Source organism: Meriones unguiculatus, chromosome 4 (genome assembly GCF_030254825.1).
Source record: "Meriones unguiculatus strain TT.TT164.6M chromosome 4, Bangor_MerUng_6.1, whole genome shotgun sequence".
NCBI classification, from domain to species: Eukaryota; Metazoa; Chordata; class Mammalia; order Rodentia; family Muridae; genus Meriones; species Meriones unguiculatus.
This window is the reverse complement of record NC_083352.1, coordinates 38,158,291-38,170,518: the sequence shown is the minus strand read 5'-3', so window position 1 is coordinate 38,170,518 and position 12,228 is coordinate 38,158,291. Positions and strand designations below refer to the sequence as shown.

At 41.7% G+C, this 12,228-nt stretch overlaps 1 protein-coding gene across 2 annotated transcripts in view; it reads right to left on the bottom strand.

Annotated features, from left to right (window-relative positions):
• Positions 1-2,017, bottom strand: part of Enpp6 (ectonucleotide pyrophosphatase/phosphodiesterase 6) — a 103,300-nt gene extending 101,283 nt beyond the window's left edge. The window contains exon 1 of one of the 2 annotated variants that reach the window (XM_060381749.1): positions 1,697-2,017. In XM_060381749.1, the coding sequence (XP_060237732.1) occupies positions 1,697-1,937 (241 nt within the window). In that variant the 5' untranslated portion in view covers positions 1,938-2,017. The remainder of the gene's footprint in view (positions 1-1,696) is intronic. The other variant, XM_060381748.1, reaches the window with a different exon arrangement.
• Positions 2,018-12,228: the final 10,211 nt, after the last annotated feature.

Here is a 12,228-nt window from a genome sequence, read left to right as displayed (position 1 = left end):
CCTTCGTGAAAATGTGTCTTTGTGCCATGTCAGGCATGTCTCTGGCTCCGTGTCTATGTGGGGGTTGCAATGGTCCCTTTTTGCTTGCTGACTTTATAAACTGGATTCTGTTCATTGTCTACTGAAACTGGAAAAAGCCACACGTGGCAGCTTATGAATTGTGTCTTCCAGCAGGCTCTGGAAGACAACTGGAGAGAGGGTGGCCAGTGTATGTGAAACTCCCCATGCAGAATCGGGTTGGGACACACAATAACATCTGTGTGCATCCCAGAAGCCTGCGGACCACTTCCCAACAAGCAAGCGAGTGAGCGTGGAGAAACAGAGTCTTTTGTTAGCTGTTTATCTAAGAGACTGGTTTGTTTGTTTGTTTGTTGGGGGCTGCTGGGGACAAGCAAATTGCTTGCTTGTGTGCAACCTGACTTTTTTTTCCTCCCCCATATCTTCATTTCTAATTCTCCAAAGTATAGATTCCCTTTAATTTGAGGAGTCAGCTCATGGTAACTTTTTAAATACCTTGGATACTTGTACAAGACAGAAATCCCAGGGTTCCTGGCCGCTTTCTGTTCCCATCATGCACTGCATTCTTTCTACAGCTAGAACACACAGCTAAACATACCATTCCATACTCTCAGACTCTTTTGGCTTTGGGGTTCTGTAAAGCTGTGTAATGAGATATCACAGTTCTCGGGTCTTGTCTGGTAACATAATTTCAAAGTTCCCCCTGGTTCAGGGCACACAGTGAAGTCCTATACAGCTAGCAATGACTGCATTCTTAGCTTCCCTGCATAACTAGGGAAGCACAGATTTTCAAAAAAGAAAACCTTTCTGAGAGCCTCTTGCTGGTTTTGCAAAGTAGGATGAAAAACAAAACAACAGCAGCAGCAGAATCTGGGAACCCACCTGCCTGAGCAGGAAGAGGCTTCAGATAGCATCACACAGACAGAGGCTTGGTTTTCTGCAATCGCCTTGGGTGTTCTGGCAATTCCAGAGGAGGAAGATCATCTTAAACCAAATCCACTTTTCCCAAAGGAGCATCTGGAATTCTGTCTTTGGTTAGGGGTTTGGACTTACTATTTGCTTACCCACCTTTCCACAGATGCTGGGTAATCTGAATTCTGCGACAAAAAAAAAAAAAAAAAAAAAAAAAAGATTTGTCTCTGTATCATTTTACCTGGCTCCCAGAAGCCAAAGCAGAAAGTGTCCTTGCTGAGGAACACTGAATAGTGTGACCTAACAAGTCTCTTTCAAGTTGTCTAGAGGAAAAGTTCCCTGTGGCGGGATCCTGAGAGTAATTGTCACCGTCTTGCACATTGATAAGTCCATCTGCGGGAATCCAGTCAGTAGCAAAGGGGCAGAGGGGCTCAGTATAGATTCATGGGGACCTGTCTTCTACACCTGAGCTTAGAAAATGTGAAATTTTATCTGTAAAACAAACAACAATAACCACTTTTTTAAAATCTTCAAATTCCATGGATTACTCATCATTTCTTCTCTTTACAGACAACCTGAAATGGGTCCTCGGGAGGACATTTGTGGAAAACTGTCAACTGTGACAAAATGAAGATCTCACCTGGGAACATAAACCTTTGCCTATCTTTGATGCCCCAAGGGACTAGGGCCATCTGAACGTTAAGATTCCCAATGGCAGACGCCAGCCATGCTCCCCCCCCAAGAGGTGGCTGTGGGAGGTACTCACCAGTCATTAGGGTGTAGTAATTGGGATAGGAGAGGCTGGGAAAGTCCGGAGTCAAGTAATCCACTTTGACCCCCCTGTTCACAATCTCTCTGAAGCCAGGCAAGGATGCCAGAGCGTCCTCACTGATGTAGTCTGAGCGAAAACCGTCCAGGAGAAGCACCAGGAGCTTCCGGTGGGCAGAAGCTGGCCAAGCCAGACTGAGTCCAAACACCAACAGGAAGGCCCTGAGCTTTACTGCCATGCTGCCGGGGGACTGCCAGGGCCAGCTAGCACAGCTGTACTCTTGCAAAGCCTGAGGATGGAGAGCCTGGAGCTATTCTCTCTTCTAGGGGCTGGACCTTGAGCTATTGGCCTTCCTAGGCCAAGTTCACTTGCAGAATTTAAAGGAACAGCACTCCATTAATTTTTTTTTTTCTGCTCACCCTCACAAAGCCCAGAGACTGGGCTCTCTAACACCCTAAAATTAACACGAAGGGAGAAAAATACATCCTCATTGGGTTTTTGGTGACTGTTCCATAAATATAAACATCCATGGAGGTGGAACCTTGCAAGACTAACTCACCACTTAAGTTTGCAATTGTGCTGACCACAGGGAGGAACCAAGGAGAAAGGGAGTCTTTAAACTTGTTGTTCTGCCCAATTTAAACTGTCTAACTTCTTCGGGTAACAATTTAGTAACCCAAAGCTCATAACTTAGTGTATAAACTAGAGACAATACATTTAGGTGGGCCTATGGTGAGCTCTGCAGCCTTGCTACAGCCAGAGCCTCTAGGAACAGAATCATTCATCTAGGTCTCTGCTGCTGACTTTTGTCCTCCTTGGCCCCTAAATACAGTGTTACTGTTTTAATTTTCAAGTGAAAAAAAAAAAAAAACTGTTGATGCCTGAAGCTCACCTGGAGGAGGGGTTGCCAAACGAAGGAGGTATGGAGCCCAGGAGAATGTTCTAGAACGGCATCTGAAGAGGGCAGGCCTGACAGGCTGGGCTGAGGCAGCATTGTCCCTTGAAGGTAAAGGTGAGCTGGAGGATGGGACTTAGACGTGGAAAAAGAGCTTGGAATAGCCAAACAAGTTCCAAAACAGGAATAACTAGGCAGAGGAGCCCTGTCACAGGAGACGGCCTGGGAAGGAGAGAAGGACCGGACTAAGTCCTCAGGTTGCAGGAAACCTCCACAGTGGTTCTTTGGTCTGGCATAAAATTAAATGAGAAATCTTATGTAAATGCTAATGAAATACGTGTGGCCATAGAAGCAGCTTAGCAAATATTGAGCAACACAGGCTCGGTCAGTCTGTGGCTACTCTCCTGTTTGTCATTCTGACTGAACAGTATCCTTCTGCTTCATCATTCCCTTGTAGTTAAAGGCAAACCTTCACATGGAACCATGGATTAAAAGAGAAATAGCCAAACTACATCTACATTGACTTGGTCAAGAATAACACTTCACTTTTCCCTCCACTAAACGATCATACTTTTTACAATTAAAATCCACCTTTTTTTCTTATTAAAAAATAGAAAAAGGAGCCCAGCACAAACAAATTCCTGTTATATCAGCAATCAGGGAGGCAAAGGCAGGTGAATCTCTGTGAGTTTAAGGCCAGCCTGGTCTACAAAGTGAGTCTAGGACAGCTAGGGCTACATAGAGAAACCCTGTCTCAAAAAAAACCAACAATAACAACAACAACAAAAAGACAGCAATGAAGAAAGAAAGAGAGAGAGAGAGAAAAAGAGAGAGAGAGAAAGAAAGAAAGAAGTAGTTTACTACTGTAGGCATAAAGTTATTGTATAATTCAAATACAGATTTCTGTACTCCCTCATATCTGGTTGCAATCCTTGTTCCTTGTTCTAAGAATCTCCTGTTCAATGTTGTGTAAACATTGCTCCCCAATTGTTGCCTGGTATGCCAAAAAACCAGCTTACAGCCAATCACAGAGCAGGGGAGAGAATAGGGCTGGACTTCCTGCCAGCCAGGGGAAGAAGAATGAGAGGCAGGGAAATCAGCCTTGGGAGAGGTCCAGGTAGTATCAGAGGAGGACCTGGGGCAGAGAAAGGCCACAAAGTGCAAGTCTCTGGGGGATTTATTCTAGAAGGAAGCCAAGTTAGCTTAGAGGGTTAAGAATAGATTAAGAACTGCTCAGTTCTTGTGCTGCGAAGCTTGTTAAAATAATATACTAGAGTCTTAATTATTTGTGTGATCGCCAGGTTAAAAGAGCAACTGAAAAACAAACAGTTTTATAAGAACAATCGTAACACTTTACTCTTGATGTTTATTAGCCTGAAAATACAATATTATTCTTATCTATTTGAATGGTAATATATTATTGCTTAACTAAACAGAAAAGAGGAGAAATGAAGGAAGGTGATGAGCAGGAAAAGAACAGAAAGGGTGAGGCAGAGAGGAGAGAAATGGAGAGGAAAAAAATATGCTAACAGCTATTGAGTGTGCAGCCCTGAGCATCCTGCATATTTAAAAAAAACTTCTTCCCATGGGAGTTTCTAAAGGGATGCAAGCTCAGCAGTATCCTGAACCTGAGATTTATCAGCTGAATAAGTCCACATATTTGCCTTGGGGCCACCCCTGGGTTAACTTAGGAGAGAATCAATGTTCATAATTCAAAAGTGAACATCCAATTGCTGACACATTTCTCTGCGTTATAGGTGGATGATTTCGCTTTCTATTGCGGCTATTTTTCATTTTGGCCTTCTTGTCCATGTAACAATGCCTATGCTATTATTGTTAAGAATTTAACACTTAGTGGGTCCACATTTTCTGTTCTAGCTTCTCGAGTTTTCACTAAAATATCGAGTTGTTCTTCTGCTCTTAGCAATGATGACAATAACTGGCTTTTTAAAAAGAAGATTTTTTTTTTGTTGTTTTATCAAGATAATTATATTTCCTACTAAGTTTGTCAAATTTTAACTACTTAGAAAAATTGAGTCTTATTAAAGTTTTTATATGTTTATTAATCTTTTGTCAGTCTTGGTGCTACAATTCCCAGGATAATTTGTTCAGTTTTCAGTTTACACACTGACTTCTTTTTAAAACTCTTAATTTCCCCTGCGTTGCTTTGTCTTTCAATATGCTGGTTTTTATCTCTGCTTTTTGTCTTTTCTCACAAGTGTTTAAATTATATTATTAAGATTTCCAATGTTTTTATTAATTCTGTTCTTTTCTAGTTAATTAATGTAACCTATACCTTTATTAAAGCCTTTCTCCTTTCTTTAGTTTTATTTTGTTGCTTTTCTTTATGCTTCTTGAGTACAGATTTCATTATTTTAATTATTTCCGGTTGAAGTAATAATTTTTATTATAATTGTTTTAAGTAATAATGTTTATTTTTATGCTTTTTTCTTGTATGAGCATATTTTCTCAACTCCAATAGGGTTGTTACATAAATTTCTCATCATTAGAATTAAAAAAACACTGAAATTAATTTATTTTTTAAGTAGATAATTACCAGTTTATAGCTGAGTGCTTTCTGAATTTCCAGGTAGAATCTGCCTGTTTCTATCTATTGCATTGTGTTTAGATAATGTGTTCTGCATTAAACCTATGCTACTTGTGTTCTGCTCTGTATCTGGCTAGTCCAGGGATTTGGGAAAGAAAGAAAGAAAGAAAGAAAGAAAGAAAGAAAGAAAGAAAGAAAGAAAGAAAGAAAGAAAGAAAAAGAAAAATATATTCTCTGTTTACCAGGATGGAGGCTGACACGTATTTAGTTGCTTGGCTTGATAAACACAGCATTTCGAGTAAATATCTAACTGTGCCCTGTGCTCAGGGTAGCTGGTAGCTATGAAGTGCTGGTGTGCATAGTCAGGAGCACTGGGGAACAGATGTTCTCTTCCAACGCCTCCTGGGGCCTGTGGCTCAGGGGCTTGCTAAACTCCAAGCTACTTAGGGGACCAGGAAGCTCTCTGAGTAAACGGTACTGCATCGCCCATGAGGAATCTGCATCTGAATGGTCAAGATTTATTTTAAAATCTCTTTGTTTTCATAAGCCTTATCTCAATCAGTGGTCACAACCCCTTTTGGGTTTGAAGGACCTTCTCACGAGGGGTTGTCTAAAACCATCAGAAAACACAGGTGTATTTACATGATGATTCGTAGCAGTAGTAAAATTACAGTGACGAAGTAGCAACGAAAATAATGTTATGGCTGGGGTCCTCCACTGTTGGGAGACAGTTGCCAGAGTCCAGCCATCTCAGGGACAACCTCCATTTTGTTGGCAGGGACAAAACTGAGTTCGTGTTCCCAAGTTCCAGAACAGATCTTCTCTCCTGCTTTATCAACTGCTTCATGTTTGTCTGTTAATCGGCAAAGAATGTAGAGAAGAAAAGTTGCCAGTTATGTGAACTAAGGCACACAAATTATAAATGTATTGCCTGACTTGATTCATTTGACTACTCGAAGCTCGCCCACTCCTTTGTTCCCTTGTCATTCTGAATGCCAGAAGTCAGGAGGGGACCTGACTGCAAAAGCTGAGTCGAGAGCCCTGAAACCAGGTGACCCAAATGAGGCCCAGTCACCAACATTGACTTCCTTGTTCAATCCCTTGTGTCAAAATATGATTGGACAATGCTACAGGCCCACCCTGCTTCAGCTTGCTTTGAGGTTCCGTTCCTTAAAAATGTTGTACAATTTCTCTTTGGGGTTGCAGTTCAACTCCTGAGTCTGTTCTGCAGCCATGATCCATCAGTAGCTGCCTGAGTACAATAAGATTTTGTCATCTCCTTAAACACTAAGATGAACGTTCAAAGACACAGTCGGTCCCCGAGTCTGTGCTGTTGTCCCTAACTGACAAGTTTTTACAGCCCAATACAAATAAAGACTCTTGTGACTGCTTGGTTTTTTGTTTGTTTGTTTGTTTGTTTGTTGTTTTGTTTTTCCAACCCCTAACAACCACAATAAGAGAAACTGCATTACAGGGTCACAGCATTAGGAAGGTCGAGAACCGCTGATCTAGATGTTACACAACAGTTACATTTTTTAGGACTAGTGTATCTGCCCTTCCAAGTTTTCAACAACCATACTTAAGAAGCCAAGACTAATAAAGATGAAGATGTAAAAAAAAAAGAAAAAAAGCCCCTTTCCACCTTTGCCTTCACCTTTAGGCCAGCTGCCAGGACCCAAAAGGACTGGTAAGTCACCGATTGTTCTTGTCAGGGAGGTCATGGAGACCCAATGGTCAGATTCTAGCCAGTGTACATGCTGCAAAGATCAGGGTAATTCAGTTGCAGAGAGAAGTATCCTCAAGGCTTCTGAGGGAAGCCACGTCGTCAGCAAGACCTTGATGCAGCCCAGAAGATGACATAACCAGATAGAAAGAAATTAAAGGAGCCCTTGGGATCCTCATGTAGGTCTCTAGGAGTCATCTCTATACAGCCTCGACTGGCAATAATAATAATAATAATAATAATAATAATATAATAATAAAAATACTGATAAATGTTAGAGTTTTGCCACCTACATGGTCTTAAACACCAAGGAGAAAAATATAACCAAAGAGTAAATTAACTAGTTGTGTAACAAAACAAATTTCTACCAACTCCTCACCAGGGTTCTTATCCTAGCCCTGTTCAACTAGGGGATCTGGTACTGCTAAAGACCTCAAAGGCAAGTCATTCATGTAACTAAACTAGCTTTTTAGAAAAAGGTTCCGACTGGGTCTTATTAAGCATCCCAACATTAATCAAACTCTAGGAGATTACTGTCATAGTGTGCGTTCTGTTGCCAAGATAAAACCTAACCAAAGCAGCTCATGGAGGAAAGGGTTTATTTGGCTTGCAGATTACAGCCCACCACCTCATCGAGGAAAGTCAAAGCAGAAACCTAGAGGCAGAACCCGAAGCAGAGACCATAGCGCAGCAGTTCCTAACCTGTGGGGCTGTGACCCCCCTTTGTGGGTTGCATAACAGATATCCTGCATATCATATATTTACGTTACAGTCTATAACAGTAGCAAGATTATAGTTATGAATTATCGGTGAAAATAATTGTATGCTGGGGGGGGGTCACCACAACATGAGGAACTGTCTTGAAGCATTAGGGAGGTTGAGAACCACTGCCATAGAGGAAGGATGCTTAGTAGCCTCTTCTCTGTGTTCTGTCAGCTTGCTCTCTAGGACCCTATGCCCTCCCACGTTAACCACTAATCAAGAAACTATCCCACAGACCTGCCTACGGGCCAGTCTGATAGAGTCAGTTCCTCAGCTATGCTTCCCTCTTTCCAGGTGACTCTACTTTATGTCGAGTTGACAAAAACTAACCAGACCAATTACTAACGAGGTTCATCTGTCCAAGCAAAAATCCTGATAGTCTAGAAAATGCTAAAGGCAAAAATATCAGAGAATGAATCAAGGCCTTACATTTTCTTTTCAGAAAGGACCTCAAGGAGCCAGCCCCAGAGAAGTAAACCCAAATCCATGGTCTATAGTTTCTGCTTCTGGCTTTAGTTTCCCTGGTCGCCACCTGATAACACTGATACCTTACCCTTGCCCCTGAAGACAAATCCTCGGCATTCAGCCATGAGAGAAACAGATTTTCCTACCAGGCCTTCTCCATCCAGAAATCACTCAAGACAGGACTGGATTTGAGAGACACAGGCTTGTCTTTTAGCTCTACGAAGTGTGGAGGGCTGTCTGTTTCGGGCCCCATCACTGTAGGTCTTTCCCTGAGTACTCCCAGGGAAAGAAAGAGAGCAATGTGGGGTTACTTTACTACAGTTCCTGAGTAAGTTGCTGGAGTATTTTGATTGACTAAACCACAGACTCTCACAGCTCCCCTGAGGAATTGGGGGAGGTCCATATATCTTTCTCCTTATCTCTTATTGGAATTCAGTTTGGAAATTCAGTCTTGAATAGTGAGGCATAAAGCAATTCTAACTCTGAACATGAACTTTCTTGAAAGTGGGGAGGAGATCTTGGATCTGAAGAAATGGCTCCGTGGCTAAGCACACTGGCTTTTAACCAGTGTATGAAAATGTAAGCTAGCACAGTGATCCCTCCAGACATTGTCCACTATCATCCCTTTGAGAGAGAGCTTTATCAGAATGCTCATTGGCCAAACCCATTCTCACTCCTTGCAGAGGATCCAGCTTTAATTCACAACACTCACATAGTGGTTCACAGTCATCTCCAGTCCCAGGCATCCGATGCCCTCTTCTGGCTTCCACAGGCATCACATGCCTATGGTGCATGGTCATGCATGTAGGTAAAACACCCATATGGATAAAATGATAAAAATAGCTTTTAGAAAGAGTCTTATTTTGTGTATTGTTTCCAATATGCAAAAGCAAAGAAGTATTCCCTTTAGAGAAAATCATGTATTCCTCTACTTATGATGGTATTATATTCCAAAAATCCCAACCTATAAGATGGAAGTATCAAAGGTTGAAAATTCAGTTAGTACACCGGACCCACTACACAGAGCTTAGCAGCACAGTGCACCACAGAACTATCAGTACATCACATTAGTGAGCACAAGTGTTTATGCCACTCTGCTGTGGCTTCCCATCAGCAATCCAGTCTTTGTGATCTCTGTTGAAAGAATTTAGATAAAACACATAGAGTGAAGAGAGAATATCTTGTGTATTGTATAGATACATTGCCTGTCAATTTACAAAAACTATGGGACATCCAGATGGCAGAAAGGATTCTGGGATAGAGCCAGGCACAGGAGATAGATCCGGAAAGACATGAGGACAGATACATGGTACCTGAGCAGAGGTAACCAGTCACATGGCAAAACTAAATATAAAATAAATGCATCATTTTAAGTTGTGAGTTACTCAGAGAAGAGCATAGCTATATGGCCTACATATTTGTAAATATATTTTGAGTCTCATGAGTCATTATTCCGGGAACTTGAGGATGGGAGGAAAAACACACACTACTACAATAGGGCACAGTGTAGAAGATACACAGGGTTTATTATAGAGGTTATTATAGAGTTAAGTAAAACACTCACAAGGGCCAAGTGGACAGTGGCACACTCTCAGGGATGAGGGTGGCTATGGACAAAAAACGTTCTGGTAGAACACATTCTCAAAGAGTTGAGAGTGAAGGAGGGCTAACAAGGTCGCTGTATCCGTCTACGTTTTAGGTGGGCTTTATACTATTTCCATAGTCTCAGTGTTAGTTTGTACAGAGGCCTTTTCCTGTGCAAATAATTGGACAAACTCTTTTGAATTAACCCTTGAGGGAGGTTCTTTTTATCAGAGAGCCTCTGGGTAGCCAGAAATCTTATATGGATTTTACATTGACCTTTCAGCAGCTCAAACTTATGACTGTCTCCACATCACAGATCTGTCTCAGAGTTTATCCTTCTGACTGGCGATCAGAGTGCTAACAGCATCAGCTTCTGGTTCTACAAGCTGCTGATTGGGAGGGAGGGGGCTGTTCCTAATGACCTGAAAATCAGCTAATACCTAACCAGATATCTAGCAACGATGGCACTTGCTGATTCCCAGCTTTAAGCAGCACACAGCATACTGTTGACCTGGGCAAATATCAAACTCAGAGTTCAGTTTCCAGTGGATAAATATCACTCAAATAATTGTACGTGTCAGACAGAGAAATATAGATAGAAAATAGCATAGAACTGCCTTTCTACATCTTGAGTCAATGGAGCCGAGGTAAAATTAGGTACATGGAAAACACACACACACACACACAAACACACATATTTGTAAATATAATTTAAGTCTCGTGAGTCATTATTCCAGGAGTTTGGGGCCTGGAGGAAAAACATACCACCCACTACAATAGAGCCCAGTATAGAAGATACGTAGCATTTATTATAAAATGAAGCACTTGCAAGGATATGAAACAAAGGCTGAGACTGTACAAGATCATACCATTACCAGATTTGTATTTTCTAAAACAAGCTTTAGGACCTGTGAGATGGTTCAGCAGGCAAAGGCAATTTCCACCATGCCTGAGGATCTGAGTTCAGTCCTTGAAAATCACATGACAGAAGGAGGAGAAAATCAACTATTGAAAGCTGTCCTCTGACTTCCAAACACACACAGGTAAGCATAAATAAAAGAAAAAAAATCTTGAGAAGCAGGCTTTGGAAGTGTGAAGGCAACAATACTGCAAGTGGCAGCGAGATTAATAATACCCATATCCTGCAATGCAAAAAGCTTTACATGGAATCCCCAGCTAGAGCTCATGGTGAGGGTGTATGAGGTTGTGATGTAGATAAGATCCACAGACCAGTGCCACTGTATATTCACTGACCTGGAGACTCCATTGTGAGAGATGTTTTATTATTATTATTTTCTCATACATCACCTCCCAACCACACTTTCCCTCCCTCCTCTCCTGTGGGACTCCTGACAGTGGGAACAAGGGAGAAGGGAGCTATCTCTGACTCTTTTGCCTGCTTTGGGAACCCATTTCCTCACTGAATTATCTTATCCAACCTTAATGAATGGAGGTGCCTGGTCTCATTTATTGGCCATGTTTGGTTGGTATTCCTGGGACATCTGCCCCTTTCTGAAGGGAAGTGGAGGAGGAATAGATCTGGGAGAGGTGTGGGTGGAGGGGAGGCACTGGGAGGAATTTTTAAGAAGCTCTCATTATGCAAGCATGATTGATTGATAATTACTATGGATGATTAACCCAACCAGTAGTCCCTCTCCCTTACCTTCATGAAAAAGAAAGCAGAAGTTTCCACCTGTCTGATTACATAGTTCTTCTGACCATCAGCTCTGACAGTCAGCATAAACTCAGGTGTGGTGTAAAGAGCTTATTATGAACAATTTTATAAGTACCTCTCACTCCTACCATTGTAGAAAATTCCAATTTTAGGAGCTCTGTTCCCTTTTGCTATAAAAGGTACATCTCAGAACAGGTATGTTTAGGGTTAGGATTAGTCCTACACCTCTTCTGCTTGGTTGTTGTAAACTTTGCCCCTAGTAGCCAATGGGTATTAGTAAGTGGTTCCTGGGATTCTACAGCCATGATAGGAAATTATCAACTTCAGGAACGGATGGGGTCAGAGTCCCTGCCTCACGTCCCGTCAGTTATAAGTACAAAGAATACTTCAGGCTTTTCCAATGGCATCTGAAGTGGAGGCAGTCTTATGGGAATAAATTCTTAACCTGTGAGGTCTGTGTTAAACCCACATAGTTAACATTAAAATAAACTTAATTACCGGACATTCAGTTGATATCTGCAAAGAAGCAGAGAATTGTTCGGTGTGGAAAAAAGAAAAAAAAGAAAAGTGTGGAAACAGTTTTAGAGCTTGCTTTTTATTTTTCTTAAAGGATTTTGTTTTTATTTTTAATTATGTGGGGGGAAGGAACAGATGAGTACGAGTGTCCACAGAGGCTAATGACGTTGGATTTCTCTGGGGCTGGAGTTACAGGGAAGTAGACAATGTGGGAACTGGACTCTGTCCTCTCGAAGAGCAGCTGAGCCATCATCGCTCCACCTCACAGCTTGCTTTTCATGAGGGTATTTGCACTCCTCTGAGAAAAAGGAAATCACAGTTTAGAAAATGCTAACATTTACAGCCTCAGTACTGAAGATGA